Below are 17,219 nucleotides of genomic sequence, written 5' to 3'. Positions count from 1 at the left end.
AAAAACGTATGGAATGTATTATTCAAATACTGATCAAGCAGTAAATGCGCACCCCGTGCAAAGCACCGTGTGGATGCCATGGCTGGGCGTGGGGGTGGGGAGGTACCAAGATTAAGCTTAATGTGAATGATTGGGGAATTACATCACATTACTGTCCTCAAAAGAGTAATTTACAATTATAAAGAATATATACATAAGAGATATAACAGACTAATATACAAATACATAAAGAGTTGTTTACTGCTATTTCTAAAGGGAAATGCATTTCTCAGATGCCTTTTGAGGTTGTCTGGCTGTGTGGAGGGTGGGCAAAACAAACAGTATGCAGCTGGCTGAAAAGGGAAGTACTCTAAGCAGGTGGCAAAACGGGAAACAGTAGTCAGCGGGCCGGGAATCTGAAGGTCAGACCACAGAGTGACATCACAGAAAAGACACCCCCTGACTGCAGTCTGCCAGCTCCAGAAGGGGGACTGGGAGAGAGTGAGCACATGCGGTAAGAGGAGTTCTCTCTGACTCCCTACAGAGGGGGTCCTTTTCCTCAGAGATGAGGTTCCTCTCTGTATCTAAAGAGACGCTACGATGGTATGGTAAGAGTGGGCCAAGAAGTCACTCTGTGACTGGTGTAAGGACAAGCTGGAAGGGAGCGGTGCTTCTATTACACATGTGCAAGAGGACTGAGGCTCTCTGTGTGTCTGTCTGATTGGTATAAGTTCCCTATACCAACTAGAGATCAACTCTATCTTCTCTGTAGTGAAAGTTGGCCACAGGGCAGATATATATAAAATACACACAACAAATATACAGGTATGTATATATATATATATGCACATGTGTGTGTGTATTCCTACTGTAATATACCCTCTGCCCTCAAAGGAGTCTTAGTTTAATGGGAAAGACAAAACGGGTACACAAGTAATTACAATGAAAGTGGTGCATCTAAATCCAACAGAGTAACTATCAGAAACCAGAACACCTGGGCAGAACCTAAGAAGCATTCCCATCAGAGCTGAGTAAAAGGCAAGGACACAGTCTATCATTCCTACTCCTCAGTGCTCCTCTGAAGAGAGCCCCAGCCTGTGCAATAACAAAAACGTGGAGGGATGAAAGATGGATAGGCAGCAGATACAACAGAAGACCTAACGAAATGCAGAGACACAAAGGTGTTAATTCTTCCCAGACTAATTCGTGATGGTGTAATAAGAGTGGGCCAACTGCATTGAGCAATTCCAATCAAACAATTATTGAGATCTTAAAACATGGAAGTTATTCCAAGATTCATAAGAAAGTACAAATGCTTAAGAATAACTAAGGCAAACGTGAAAAAAAGGATGAGGGAAAACTTCCCGCTACAGATAATACTTTGCTATGTCCTAGTACTCTTCTAAAGGGCTTACTTGTAATAACTGACAATCTTCACAACAATTTTATGAGGTGGGCCAGGTTATTATTAACCCATTTTCAAAACAGGCAAACTTAGGCAAAAAAGTAAACTCATTTGTTTACATTTTTACAGCAAGGAAGTGGAAGTGGCAGAGCAGGGACCTAGGCCCAGGCCCGGTGGCTCCAGAGTCCACGCTCTTAAGCACCATCATATATGACTCATGCTGGCCCAGGAAATGGATGACCAGGAAAGACAACAAAGTCCCAAACAGATTCATGTGCACACAGAAAAATTTGATTTTTGACAAAGGTAGCATTTCAAACAAGTGGGGGAAAGAATATCTCAGTTAATAAATGGTACCAATAACTGGGTATCTATTTGGAAATAAAATAAGGTAAAGTCCTTGCATAAGCGTTCTATGGTTGCTGTAACAGATCACCTAAAATTCAGCAGCTTGAAACAACACAAATCCATCACCTCCCGGTTCCGTGAGTAAGAAGTCTGCGGGTCCCCGCGGGCCCCTCTGCTCCGGTATCCCAGGGCCAGGATCAAGGTGTGGGCTGGCCTAGACGCTTATCTGGAGGCTCTGAGGGAGCATCTGCTTCCAAGCTCATTCAGGTTGTAGGCAGAATTCAGTTCCTTGCAGTTGCAGGACTGACACCCCCATTGCCTTGCTGGTTCTCAGCTGGGAGCCTCTGGGAGCCCCTGAAGGCCCTCTGCAACCCTCCTCACGTCGCCCCCTCCAACTTGAATCTGCACTGGTGCATTGGATGCTCCTCATACTTAGAATCTCCCCTTCTGCCTCATCTCTCCTGCCTCCAGCCAGAGAAAGTTCTCTGCCCTTAAAGTGGCCATGTGTTTAGATTGAGCTCACTACTTGGGATAACCTGAGGTAACTTCCCTACTTTAAGGTCATTGATTCTTTAATTATATCTGCAAAGTCTCTTGCCATGTGACTTATATATTCACAAATTTCAGGGATTAGGGAGTGGATCTCCTTCGGGGAACATGCTATTGCAACCCTTATACCACATGGTACATAGCAATAAATTTGAGGTGGCTTAAAGAGTTAAATGCATAAAGTCCTAGAAGAAAATAAAAGAATATATTTTATAATCTTGGAGTAGGGAGAACCTTCCTAAGCAAGCTTAGAAATCATAAAGAAAAAATAAAAGACAATGTTCTCAAAAAATTAAAATACCAAATAAAAAAATTAAAGATAAGCAACTGGGAGAAAGTACTTGCAACTTATTTAACAAATCATTAGTATACATAATAAGTAAGAAAATGAATTTGTATCAATCAAACTTGAAAAACAAATCAATAGAACAGATTAGCAATGAATGTGATCAAACAATTCATAGGAATGTAAATACAGATAGATGGTCCCTGACTTATGATGGATTGACTTAATGATTTTTTATTTTACCATGATGTGGGAATGGTATGTATTTGGTAGAAACCATACTTTGAATTTTGATCTTCTCCTGGGCTAGCGATACAACACTCTTTTGTGATGCTGGACAGCGGCAGTGAGCAGAAGCTCCCAGTGAGTCATGTGATCACAAGGGTGAAAAACCAATATGTTAACAACCATTCTGCATCTATACAAACCATTCTGAAAATTTTCACTTTCAGTACAGTATTCAATAAATTTCATGAGATATTCAACATTATTATAAAATAAGCTTTGTGTTAGATGATTTTGTGCAACTGGAGGCCAATGTAAGTGCTCTGAGCATGTTTAAGGCTGGGCAGGCTATGCTATGATGTTCGGTAGGGTAGGTGTATTACATGCATTTTCAACTTACAATATTGTCAACTTATGGTGGATTTATTGGGTTGTAACCCCACCATAAGTCAAGGAAGATCTGTGGCAGATTTCTACTTCTCCTAATAGAAGCTTCTCATAATGGAATTATTTTTCTTCCAAGTCTGCTTCAAGGTATTAGGGAACTAACAAGGCAGGGAAGAATTATGGGGCCAATGCTGGAGATGATAGAAATCAAGAGAACTTGTAAGTCTGACATTTGGGGACATTTTAACATTGTAGCCTTTGCTAATTCTAGATTGGTTGGTGAGAGGTTGAGAAGCTGAACAGATCTTTTAACAGACTCACAAAAGAAGCCATTGAAACATAAATTGCAGTCCAGGGCTCACTAAAGATGAGTGCCTGATATAATCCCATGCTAGGAGCAGGAGTGAGTTGGAAATAGGCCAGACCTCTCCAAAACTGAAGTCTAGCTTCAAGTCATCTCAATCCCTGAAAATGGATTGTTTATTCAAGATGGCAAGTGCCACTACCTGCCTAGTTAGAAGCAAATGTAAGTTCTCTCTGGAGGAAATTATCATCATCCTAGGTCTAAAATTATTCCTATAAAGTTCAATATAAAATATCTGGCACTCAATCAAAAGTATCTAGGCTCACAAGAAAGCAAGACAAAACGACCAAAAGCCAAGAGAAACAAATACAATGAAATAAGAACCAAGTGAAGTCCAGATAATGGTTATCAGGCCTACACTTTAAAAGAATCAAGATAAATATGTTTAGCCTAGAACAGAACACTAAAAACAAACAAACAAACAAACAAAAAAACCCCAAAACAAACAAAAAAAAAACTAAGTAGAAATTCTAGCTCTGAAAAAATATAATAACCAAAATTAAGAATGGGTTTAACAGCAGATTAGATACAGCTAAGGAGAAACTTAGTGAACCAGAAGCTAGATTTTAAAACAACCAGAATTAATACAGAACATAGGAAATATAGTTAGAAGGTCATATGTGTGTGTGTGTGTGTGTGTATATATACATATATACAGACACACATATATACACATATACATATATATAGTCTCGAAAAGAGAAGAGAGAATTAGGTAGAAGTTAAACTAGAAAATCTGATACTATAATCATTAAAGAAAGTATATCCATAATTAACTGATAATCTTCCAACACAGAAAACTCTAGGCCCAGATGGCTCTATTTACCAAATATTTTAAGGATGAAATAATTATCAATATTATACAAACTCTTCCAGAAAACAGATAAAGAAGGAACACTCAAGTTTGTTTTATGAGACCAGCAAACTTTGATACCAAAATTAAGTAAGATCATCACAATAAAAGAAAACTGTAGGTTAATCTCACTCATAAGCATAGATGTAAAAATTCTAAACAAAGTACTGGCGAACCAAAATCCAGCAAAACATGAAGTTCACTTCATTAGCAGAATAAAGGACAAAATTCATATAGGGGTTATCTCAACAGATGGAAAAAAAGTCTCCAAAAGGATGTTTCTTAAAAAAAAGATTTAAGAAACATCCATTTATGATTTTAAAAAGAAAAATAGACTCTCGGTAAGAAAAGAAAGAAACCTCCTAAATGTGATAAAGGGAATCTATACAAAAGTCAACTGTTTTTCTAAAAACCAGCAACAAACTGTGAGAAAATAAAATTTTTAAAATAATATCACTTAAAATGGCATCACTATATGTCAAATACATAGGAATAAATCTAACATAAAATGTGCAAGATAGCTTTACATAAAATGATACAAATATAACAAAAATTAAAGAATGCTTAAATAAAGCAGAGGGATATACTATGTTCATGGATTGGAAGACTTATTGGAAACTGACAGTCCCATCTAAAATTTATATAGAAATGCAAAAGATTATGAAGAACCTGTCATTAAAATCTAAGCTTCACAAGAGCAAGGATTTTTGTTCAGTTTGTTCACAGACATATATCAGGCCAATAAAGAGGCTGATATATCATAGGTGATCAGGAAAATATTTGTTGAATTGAACTGAAATGTTGAAAGTATCACTTAGGCGTTTAGAAAAAGAATTCACTCTGAGCTGTCATTTAGTTATCATGGCATGTTCTGATTTACCATCTCATTTATTTTTCTCTGTTGATCAAATCAAGCAAAACTTCAACATCTTATGTGCTAAATGAAGCATCTGGGATCATTTGGTCTAGTTTCCCAATATTTTCCCATTATTTCTGCAGAGGCATTCATTCAAATAAAATCTTAAAGCTGAAGGGTAGAAAACTAAGATGGATTGCTGCTCCGGTTCCACAGGGAGTGCCAGGCCTGATGCACCCCTCGTCAGATCACTTTCTGCTGCTGCAAAAGCCAGCACAGGTGTCCGAGCCTGACGTCTGCACCCTCTTTTCCACACGCCTCACTAGCTACCTGAGCAGGGTAGAGCCCCCCCAACATGAGTCTGTCAGGGCCCACACCAACATGCTGCAAATTCCTCTCTTACTTCTTAATCAAAAATTTAAAAATCTCCCATCGTAGTCTCTCTACTACTCCACATCATTTCTGAAAAAACCTGAGCATAAACCTGACGTACAAAACCAAAAATGGATCTTCAAACAGTGTTTCCCTTTATTATAAGAACAGAAGCTCCTAGGACACCAAGTTTTTCATGTAGTTTCTATATGCTCTTAGCTGAGCAGGAACTGGGTTGCCTGATTCAAAATCAGCCTCTTAGTTCACAAAATTTTAATAGTGCCAATGACACTATATTCTTCACTAGTTCTAATTTTTCCATTTGATTCAATAAATCATTCTTTGCACTTGAAGATTTTTTAATAATATTTTTTTCCAATCAGAACTATGTCCTCTAATTCTGTACAGAAACCCGAAAGGTGATTTACAAGGCAAGTATATTCAAATGGCCTTTCAAACTTCTGAATTTTCCTTTGTATTAAAAAAAAGAGTCACCTTGATTTCCTTATTTCTAATTCAAATTGGTATATATCTGATGCCTCTAAAATACCTCTGCTCTGTCATTTGTTTGACAATAAACAACTTCAATTGCTTCTACCTCAAAATAGCCCTTCCTCAACAGGAAAAGGAGACTTTTTCTGACTGGACTACAGTAGAAAAGGAATTGCAAGTAAGTGGTATCTTAGAATATTTGATACTCTTTGCTGAACGTGACAAGCACAATAAATAGTCCTCAAATGTTTCCCTTGTTACCATGCTGACTCACCCACCCTGTTTTACCATCTCTGTATTTATCTCTTCTTTTACTTCCTCTTTCCAGCTGCTCACTCAATTCCATGAACTCAGTGCTTAGTAGCTGCCAGAAAAGTGAGCCTTGATAGCACACTGCTCAGGGATGCGGTCTCCTTTTTATCTTCCTGGGAGACTATATTCGATTACCCAGGTTAATGCTTGATCATTTTTCTTGTTCACCAATTTTAAAAGGTGGTAGAGAACCCCACTTGCTTTCAAGCTTTCGTTCCTGCTTTTTCTTTGAGGGCCTCCATAATTTACTGATTGGGAGTGAATCATTTGGATAAAATCATTTTTTGATTTAGAAACTAATTTTTTTAAAGACTAAAATGAAAGCCAAAACTACCTTAAAAAAAGGTCAGACCAAAAGAAGTGAGAATGCATTATCACATGACTCGGTCACAGGCGTGAAAGCCGAGACACAGCCCTGAGCAGCCGCAGCCCGGCTGTGAATCTGGCTGCCCTGGGCCAGGGCCCTGTGCGGTCCCGTGGCCCCGACCCCTATCCTCATCGTCCCCAGCCTTCACGGACATGCACGGACCAAGAGCCCCTTCAGCAATGTAGAAAATGCTTCACGGAAAAACAGCTGCAATGACGCAGGGGCTGCTTTGCTGCTGACACTTGGATTTGATATGTCAGCAAAGCAGAGGATTAAAACCATGCGGCAGGCGCACCAGGGACCCACCTCCTCTCTCCTCCAGTGAAGTTAAAAACAAAGGGAATCTCAAGAAAGCAACGATGAAACGCAGAGCCCATTCACCCCAGAAGAGCTGCTTCAAGCTCTCCATAAAAATGGCTTTGTGATCATCATGTTTGGTTTTTAGTGGTGGTTTTAGGTACAAGTGTTTGGCTTGCTTTGCTACTAAAATCTACTAGAATAGCTGATTTATAAGGAATATTTTGATGAGATGTATCTTTTAATGAAAATACTTACGTCCCTGACACCACGCTTCAAGTGTTTTTCAGAAAACAGGGGCAAGTATTCAAACTCTCACTGAGAATAAGACATGGCCCAGATTAAATGTGGTTCTATCCCTTGCAACAACTCAAATTTTAGAATGATGCTTCATACCAGCTGCCTGGGAACAAACATATTTTGTTGGCTTGGGAACAAAAGAATTAGCCTGAATTTTGTAAATAAACTGTGGTTATTAAAATTACTTGAAACAAGCCAGAAAAATAACCATTAAACATGAAAAGTCAATAAAAGTCTTTGAATTATATTTCTGTTTCAATTATTATTCCTGTTTTCATAATGTGCTTAGGGATAAAACATAGTTTTGAGCTGTTAGTACTTTTAAATAGACTTCACTGCAGATGAGTTAGCCAACAGCAGCTTACACTGTGAAGTTTGAAAATCCATGATGGAAGATGGAAATTAAAGGCTTGGAAATCTGTAAAAGACCAAATCTTCCTTTTAACAATTGACATGATTATTGCTTAATTGATTTTCTGTCTACACAGCATCTTCCTCTGTAAGGCTGCCGGTGACCCTCTGGATTTGTTGATTACCCTTGATGATGTCTGAGGTGGTTTAAAGATAAGCAGTGCTATCCAACGAAAGCTTTAAATATATTGATGTTGGTTCTCCTAATGTTCACGTTACTCCCCGATAGATCACTGGGCACTGTGGGAGGCCAATGAAGTCTTTGGGAATACAAATGATAACAGTTGTAATGGTACAACAGGCGGAAGGAGCTAAGGCACTCCCAGAATGTTTAACATTACCCCAAAGCTATTGGTACCAAAGGGACCATGTTTTATTCTTAAAGCCAGGAACCTGGGTTTAAGGAAGCAGCAGAATGCTAAATTTATCTGCAGAGAAAATAAAGGACTCAGTTGGTATTCTTCCTGCTTTGGCCTTCTGAGGGCATTTTTTGTGGGAGAGATTTTCAAGGGACGTCTGTCCTGCTTTAGGGACAAGCAGAACGGTGGGCATTTGTGACAACAGGGATGGACCCGGAGGGCGTTATGCTAAGAGAAATGAACTAGGCAGAGAAAGAGGCTCTCACTCATCTAAGGAGTTAAAGAAGAAAAAAGTCGAACTCATAGAAACAGAGTAGAATGGTGATTGCCTGGGGCTGGAGGGTGGGGGAAATGAGCTGCTGGCCACAGGGTACAGATCTTCAGATATAAGGTAGTTCTGGGGACCTAAAGTACAGATGGGGCCTATAGTTAGTAATACTGTAGGTGCACTTGAAATTTGCTGAGAGAGTACATTTTAAACGTTCCCAGCACACACAAAAGAGTAACTATGTGAGGTGATGGATGTGCTAATTAACTTAATTGTGGCAATCATTCCACAATGCATATCTAATCATCATGCTGTTTGTTTTAAATATATATAATTTTATTTCTCAATTATATCTCCATAAAGCTGGAAAAAATTACTGGAGGGAAAAAAAAGAGGAAAGGTGGGCTGGCAGGAGCTGGAGCATCCTGGTCCCTCTTGGTTTTCCCTGGCCTATGAATCCTTTGGTGCAGTGTCTGAGGAAATAACCAAGGGTCCACAGATAAGCCAGGAGAAGGCTCAGTAATCCTGCTCATCCCAGATGAACGTTATAAAAGAATATCTTTCATATTTGTTTCAACATGGACAAGAATACGTGTAGGAAAAGTCCACTTAGAATACGTTTCGGAGATGCATTAGGAAGAATCTGTCAATCACTGCTCAAGGTCAGTGGCTTTTGGAACTTCATCCTCAAACTCCCTGTAGCGTGTGATGCTGCTAACCCCCCCTCCCCTCCTCCTTCATTTCTTTCGTTCTGCCATGAACTCATTGGGCACCACATGGGCCAGGCTCTGGGCTAAATGCTGAGACAGAGGGTAAATAGGACACAATCCCAGCTCAGGGGCCCACTCTCAAAGAGCAAACATCTACCAAGGGAGTCTGACAGGAAAGCCTTTAACGGAGTTCCACAGAAAGTGTGACATGAGCACAGAGGAAACGGACATGGAGCGGGCAAGACTGTTTTGAGGATGAAACTCAGAAAGGCCCTATAGCACTTCAGTTCAACAGGTGCTGGTGGAAGATGGTGGGCAGCATCCATGCTGTGTCCCTCCCATAGCCTGTGATCTGAGGCTCTAAATCTTTTAGAAGAAAAAGAACTTCCTTTAAATTCCCTGCCTGAAACCTACGCTTGATACATATCTCCTCTGCTCTGCTAGACTGTAAACTCCTTGAGGGCAGGAACTACAACTTACTCCTCTGTATTTCTTCTCAGTACCTGCTATGGTCGAACACAATACGCTTGTCAAAGGAGGGAAACGTTGAGTGAAAAAAGTAAGACCTTGCTGTGAAATGCACAGCATTGTATTTTATTTATTAGGTCCTGAAGTATTGTTTCCACTCACTAATTTATTTAAAATAATCTTCTGGGAAAGCGAGTGATCAATGTAATCAAAGCTATTCATACTTTCAAAACTTAAAACACCCAGTTCAAAGTAGGGGTTTTGTTACATGTATATTATTATCTGTATTATATTAGGTTCAAGTCTGACATTATTTAACGCCTTTGTGATCATTATATGCTTTCTTTGTATGGTGTTAAGAACACCAATTAAAATTTTAGACTATTTTTTTCTTCCCTCTCTTTTCTGTGATTTATTAGACTGAATTATTTTGGCAAGGACTAGCAAATCACTTAATCTCTGTGTGAATAATAAAACATTGTTTGTTTCTGAAAATGAGATTTAGTTTTATATATAATCTGAACCCAAGTGTTACATGGCAGAGGTCCATTTTACACAGTGCTCAGTATAATGGAAAGTAAGATCCCGGAGCGGGCAGCCTACGTCCAGTCCTACCCTGGGCCTGCCACTGCCGTGTGAGGGGAGTCACATCCTTTCCTGATGACTCAGTTTCCTTGCATGCTGAGGAAGTTTGATCAGAACTCTGATCTCCCTTCCTTCGCTGCAATTATGGGATTCTTGCTCGGATCTTATCGGAAATTAGAAATTATTAACTCCTGGTATGGATAAAAAGAATGATGTTTTTTCATTTACTATTTATGGATTACAGGAAAGATATGTCTCTGGAAGGCTGACTTAGATAGAAAATTGGTATTTGCTCATTCTGTTTGTGTTATCTTGACTCCACGTAAGGAGCGAATTAACCCTTTGTATCCACGATGAACGAACCTGCCCTGGGCACTCCGTTGACAGATCTGCTGAGGGCGGGGACTTAGAGGAGAGAGTTGATGACACTGAGGCAAGTGGTGGGCAGCAAGGATACCACCCATCAAGATCTGATGAGAAGCAGCTTTTTGTTTTTAATTAAAAACACAACTTTTAGAATGCCTCATTCATTTTTTTGTTTTTATAGAATCAAAACACAGGAATTTTTCTTAAATGAAAAACAGAAACAGTTTAACACCCCCCCCCCTTTTAAAAAAAGCAAGCAAGTTAAAATAAAAGCAGCCCAGGAAATTGTGTTCTGTAATTCTGCCAGTTTCAATTTTGATTCTTTATGCAAATAGTATCAGGATAACAATATTTGGTTGAAAAGAAAGGGAAGAAAAGTTCCAAGAAGCTGTTTTGCACACATTTTGGTTGTTTGATTGGCTAATGTCAGGCTAGCTACTGTTATCTGGCAACTGCTTTGACAGATGCAAAAAAGAAAATCACAAACAATTTCACATTTTAAATATCCTCAGTCACTGCATGATGTAAGCAGACCCTAAAAACCGTACATGACGATACTTCTGTAGGTCGAATTATTTTTGACTACTTCTATGAGTGTCACAAATGGAAAGGTCAAATTTAGATAAAATAAAAGTTAAATCAACTTAAATAGAGATGAATAGTATCTATGTAGTGCCCATGTTTGGGTCTTCAGTTTTACTGAAACAACTGGCATTTTTGCTTCACTATATACCCTAGAATCTTGTGGAAAGAACCCAACATTTCATGGTTGCAAAGATTATGAAATACTCAACTTCACCCTTGGGTATTTCCTGACATTTCTTTGCTAAACTGCAGCCTAAGAGAAGATATCAGGAATTAGTGTAAGAAATAGTCTAGAAAGCTATTGTCACTACAAAGATGAAAGCAACTTTGATGATCAAAAAGAAGTCAATAAAATAAGACTGAGAGTGGTTCCTGAATCCTTCCCTATTGTTCATTTGGGATTTCTTAATTTCCCTACTCTCAATATATTATGGAATTTTCTGTGTGAAGTTCTGCCATGAATTAGAGTGATGTCAACAAAGTTTTACCTTAAGTCATATTTTATCACAAACTGGAGAAGGCCCGGTCCTCCAGGGAGCACCGTTTCCTGCTTTTAAGATGCTTGTCTCATTTGAGTTACAGGCACCCCAGCCAGCCAGGGGAGCTCAGCTGACCTCAGTGACAATTAAACCTGTGCCGGTCCCACCTGAAGGCCAGGCTGCCATTTAAGGAGGCATTTTCACCTGTGGCCAAGTCAGCTCTGCTTTCGTCCCCTTTGCTCTTTGCTGTTCTCTGCCCACTGAGAGCTAATGGCATTGTCTACTGTGCCAGGTGTCTGGGGCGGTGTGTTTGTTTTCCCGCCAACCTTAATAAATCCTCTTTCCCTGTCACTGCTATGCAGCTTTTTTATGAACTACAAATGCTGTAACTTAAAAACGTTCATGAGAGGAGCAAAGGTTCGGAATTCAGATAAACCAGGATTTGAAGCCACCTGTACTATTTACTAGCCATATCATCTTGGATGAGTCACTCAACGTCTCTGGATTTTAGTGTGCCAGCTGGGAAATGGGGAGAACTTTATATGGTCATTTGCAGGATAAGTGAACTGATATGTGTAACGTTTCTTGTACAGTGTCTCTCATCTTGTAGGCCTTCGATGAACACAGTTATTATTAATTTTTCATCCTAGCATTAGCCTATTATCAACTGTACGACATACACTCTTTATAATACATATCCTAGATACACGATACATATGTCCATACGTGACATTATATGATACGGGGTACACATTAGACAGTAGAAGGAACTGTCGGAGGTCAGTTCAGTTCAGTAAGCATTATCACTCGGCACCTATTAGATGCTTACGCCTAACGTTTTGTGCAATCCTCTACTGCAGGGTCCTGTTTGTGAACAACTCCAGAGATGACAAAAGTTTCCCCCCAGCCCTACTTCAGGGCTTACGCCTCTGACAAGGTCACAGTGACCTAACCCAAGATCCCTGTACTGAATTTACTTCGAGACAGCCGAAGTGCAAACATCTGCCAATACCTATGGTGGGTTCCGTCCATGAAGACTGGGGCACTTAGAAGACTTGTTAGCCTGACATCAATGCACTTATAAAAAGTTTCATTAAGACTTATGATCTTATGATATGTTGTCGACTTTATAGTTTAAATTTAGTTAAATTTAGTTTAAATTTAAAAGAATTGGATGAAAATGATGCTGTCACTTGAAAATGAAATAGGTCATTAGCTATTGTCATAGCCAGATTATTCTGGTTATATTAAATTACTTTTATTAACATAATGGAAAAGAGGAGAAAATTAAAGTTCAAAAGAAAACATGATTTATGCCTCTAAGTACAATAATGCCCATTTGTTTTAATATGATGACATGGCAGACACTGTCGGCTGCATAGCCAACATCCGTTACCCTCTTCCTCATTCATGTTATCCTTCCTCCTGTAATTCCAGCGCCAGCAGGTAGGTCCTAATTGGTCTAGGCTAATTTTGGTACCCTTTTAGAATAGCTAAACAAGATTATACTGTAGAGCACAGGGAAATATATACAAGATCTTGTGGTAGCTCACAATGAAAAAGAATGTGACAATGAGGATATGTATGTTCGTGTATAACTGAAAAATTGTGCTCTGCACTGGAAATGACACAACATTGTAAACTGACTATAACTCAATAAAATAAAATTTAAAAATATAAAAAATAAAATAATTTTGGTACTCTCTGTCCTCTTGTCAGGGATTGGACATGCCAGGCTGAGCATGTGATCTGTTCTGGCCAGTGAGATGAAAAGGAAGGTGAGTCTGGGTGGTGGTTCTGGGGCAGGTCCCCTTACCTTTCAGAAGGGGACCCCAGAAATGTACAGTCCCTTTCTGCCTCCAGATATTACTAGATCTGCATGGGATGCCTGGAGCGGCTGTGGCTACCTTGGAATTGGTTTTAGGATAAAGCCAACACAGGAGCTAGAGCCATGAGGATGAGAGAGCAGCAGAGCCAGGGCCCCAAGGCTCTCTGCCCGGAGCCTGCCCTACCTAAAGACTTCCGGTTTTGTAAGGCAATAGATCTCTTTGCTGTTTACCCCTAGCAAGGGTGGAGCATTCTGTTACTTGTAGCCAAAGCATCCCAGTGGAAACAGGACATATATAAGCTCTTTGACCTAAAGAAAGCAAACAAACAAACCGGCCAGGCGGGAGAGTACCTGTTCCTGTGACTCCAATTCCTTGTGCTGTAGTTTTTTCTCTACACATCGCACTTGATTCGAGCGGTTTTCTAGTTCATCTTGTAAAGCCTGAAACAATGTAAGATAAACACAACACATTAAAAATTTGTGCCCTTGAAAAAAAGAGTTTTATTACCTGAACTGGTATTATAAAGGCTTCAGATCTCTAGTCTATTCCTGCTCTTCCAAAGAGTTTTCTCAGGCCCAGATGTTTTCTACTTTAGGAATAACTAGTATTAAAAATTCCAAACTTACAAAACAGACACATTAGCAGGTGTCAGTTCATCTTATAAAAATATCTCCTATGTTCCCAGCATAGACCCACAAGCATGTAATAAAGCGTAAAGCTATTGCTAATTAAAATAGCTCTGTTAGTACCCCTGCAAGGTACACACACACTCTGAAAAGCGTTGTGACAGCTAGGAATTGTAATATTGGACCAACATGACATTTTTCAAAATTACACTATGGTAATTTGAGTAAAGCACAGTAACCCTAAAGGAATTTATTAAGCCATTGAAGACGCGTGGACTTTGAGAAGCCTATAAGAAGCAGACAGAGATGAATTCTTTCAGTTGCCAAGTAGCTGCTGGAAATCAAATAGAGGTTAATCTGGGAGGAATTTAGGAACAACAGAGATCAATAAATATCATTATGCCAATTACTATTTTAAGTAAATAGGTGAACTAGAGAAGAAACAGGATCCAATCAAACAATCCAATGTAATTACAGACATAATACATGGAAAACTACAGTGAGCGGAATACATGGGATGGTGATTGCAAAGATGCTAAATGGATTCTTAAAATAAAATTCATTCAATTAAGACTACTGAGTTTCTGCTCAATGTTAAGAACTGTGATAGGTACTCTAGATAAAGCAGTGAAAGAAAACAGACCAAAAAAAAAAAAAAAAAAAAAGATTCCCTCCACTCATGAAGCTTCCATTATCCTGGGGGACAGACAACAAGCAAACAGTAAGTGTAATATATGTCGGTGACAAGTGCAGAAGGGAAATAAAGCAGGGGAGGAGGATATTCTGGAGTGGGGCAAGGAGGGGTGCTGCAATCTTAAACAGATGGCCCAAAAAAAGCTAACTGAGCAAAACCTGAAGGAGAAGAGAGAGCAAGTCACATGGAAATTTGCAGGAAGAACCTTCCAGGCAGGGTACCCTGTACGTGCAAAGATCCTGGGGTGGCAAGTTGGAGGAAACCAAAAAAGGCCAATGTGGTGAGCAGAGAGGAGCAACAGTGTTGGGTACATAGCAGGGGTCAAATCACATCAGGTCACGTGAAGCCTCAGAGAGCAGTCGAGGACTTTCCATTTTATTCAAGGTATATGGGAGGGTTGTGGGCAGAGTTGCTTTTGCTGGGAAGAATAGATTGAAGATGGATACGGGGAGAAGCAGGGAGGCAGGGTGGAGGCCATTGAAACATACTGGGAAAGGGTGACGGAGAACCAGACCAGGATGGTAGCAGCTGGGGGTGAGGGAAATGTCAGATTCAAGACACGTTCAAAGATAGAGATGACAGCCCTGAGGCATGGACGTAGAGAATGAAAAAAAAAAGACCCCAGGAGCTCAGTTTGCGGTTTGAGCAGGTAGAAGACTGCAGTTGGGGGAGGTTAAGGAGGGACAGGTGCAGGGGAGAAGATCTGGAGCCGAGCCCGGGATATGTTACGTCTGGAATGCCTGTTACACATCCAAGCATAGGTGTTGGGTAGCGGCTATGTGCAGCAGTCTGGAGCTCAGGCAGAATGTCTAAGGCCATATCCATTAAAAATTCTTCCAGTGCAATTTCAGTCTTTTCTACATATAGGTATAGACAGTGGTTCTTAGCCTTTTCTGGAGTTCTAGATCCACTGGAGCATCTGGTAAATGCTATGTGGTCACTCACCACACAGAAAAACATGCTTCTAATTTTGCTTGTGATTTCCATGGAGGAACTCCAGGCTAAGAACCTCTAATTAAAAGAGTATAATGGTTTGAGAATGACGTTAAAAGTGTTAGGGGCTCTTTGATATCATACTTGATTATAAAATCCATAAATCAACCGAGTCTGACGATGAGCTTGAAACTCTCTATTTTTGTTTATAATTCTATTATTGTGGTCTGTTTTCAAAATGATGAATGCAATTGTTCCTATGCTTTTTGACCAAATAGCATTTTTTCCCTTTTGATAATTTTTTTTTAACCAGTAAGTAAGCTGTCATCAGCTTCTCTTGTGACAAAATCAAGGAGGGTGTTGATTACTGACTGGGAAGAATATCTGTCCCTGTTTCTCTGCTCTCACTCTTTTCTGCTCTCCAGTCCGTCCTCATACTGCTGTCAGAGTGACCGTGTTGAACCAAAATCTCATTATTCACTCTCCCACTGAAATGCTTAAACGACACTCCGCATGCCTGAGATACAGCTCAACCCCCCTCGCGTGGTACTCAGGGAGCTTCATCCCCTGGCTCGGGTCATGCGGAGCCGTATGGAGCCCCGCTGTCGTGCTGATGTCGTTGCTACGATCGCTAACAACAAGAGCTATCATCGACTGAGTGGGCTTCATTTTTAACCCTCGCTGCAAACCTGTGCAGTAGGCATTTATTATTTCCTCTGTGTTGGAGAGGACATGATTGAGGCTCAAAGAGGTTGAACAGCTTGCTCAGGTCCACACGGCCAGTAGGAAGGCGCTAGGCTGGAATTTCCAGATCTTGACCAATTTCAGGTTCAGTATGTTTGTGCTAATTCATGCTAATCCATCTCTTCTCCTTGCCTGGAAGCTGCCCCATCTGCTGCTGCTGGATGGTGTAACCCCCGACCTATCCCGAGAGTCAAGTCTGGCCTCCTCTGGGCTTTTATCCATCTAGTGTTTAAGAGAATCGGTTTCCATGTCCGCGTGAGACTGGGGGCACCTGAAGCTCAGGGCTCTCTCCTCTTCACATCTGCCAGCCTGGTGCTAAACCCACTCAAGGCCTGGCACACATGACACTGAATCCGTGTTTGGGAAGGAACTAACACATATCTGAACTATTTTCCTGAGGAAATTTACTTCAATCATCAGGGCTTCCAATTGTCCTTAATATGGCACAGTAAACTAAAGTTTATTATGTTTCTTAAAATATGGAACATATAAATATATCTTCCCAAGATCTCTATCTTTACACATACATATTATGTACACATATATATTATTTTTATTTGTAAATAATATATTGTCTGGTTTCTACCACAATAAAAAACCAACACTCTCTTGATTTTTGTTTTTAGTTTCATTTCACAGAAAAAATAAAAGAGACATGCATCTCCCTTGTCTTTTAAACAAAAAATTGTTCCCTACCTCCTGCCTCATCTGCATCCTGCACTTGGCCAGCAAACCCCAGCGGGCAGCCCACACTCCGTGTCCCTGTCCCC

General features: G+C 40.0%; 1 protein-coding gene across 11 annotated transcripts in view; it reads right to left on the bottom strand.

Moving 5' to 3' along the window:
• CEP112 (centrosomal protein 112) overlaps positions 1 to 17,219 on the bottom strand; it is a 381,720-nt gene that overhangs the window by 24,954 nt on the left and 339,547 nt on the right. For 10 of the 11 annotated variants that reach the window (XR_012499617.1, XM_074343512.1, XM_074343511.1 and 7 more), the window contains one exon: positions 13,803 to 13,892. Coding sequence is in view for 9 of the 11 variants with exons in the window: in XM_074343512.1 (XP_074199613.1) it covers positions 13,803 to 13,892 (90 nt within the window). In the remaining 2 variants the exon portion in view is untranslated. Of the gene's footprint in view, positions 1 to 13,802; positions 13,893 to 17,219 lie in introns of those variants that run through there. The other variant, XR_012499618.1, reaches the window with a different exon arrangement.

Source organism: Camelus bactrianus, chromosome 16, assembly GCF_048773025.1.
Source record: "Camelus bactrianus isolate YW-2024 breed Bactrian camel chromosome 16, ASM4877302v1, whole genome shotgun sequence".
NCBI lineage: Eukaryota > Metazoa > Chordata > Mammalia > Artiodactyla > Camelidae > Camelus > Camelus bactrianus.
The sequence above is the reverse complement of the archived record's forward strand: the minus strand, read 5'-3'. Positions and strand labels throughout refer to the sequence as shown.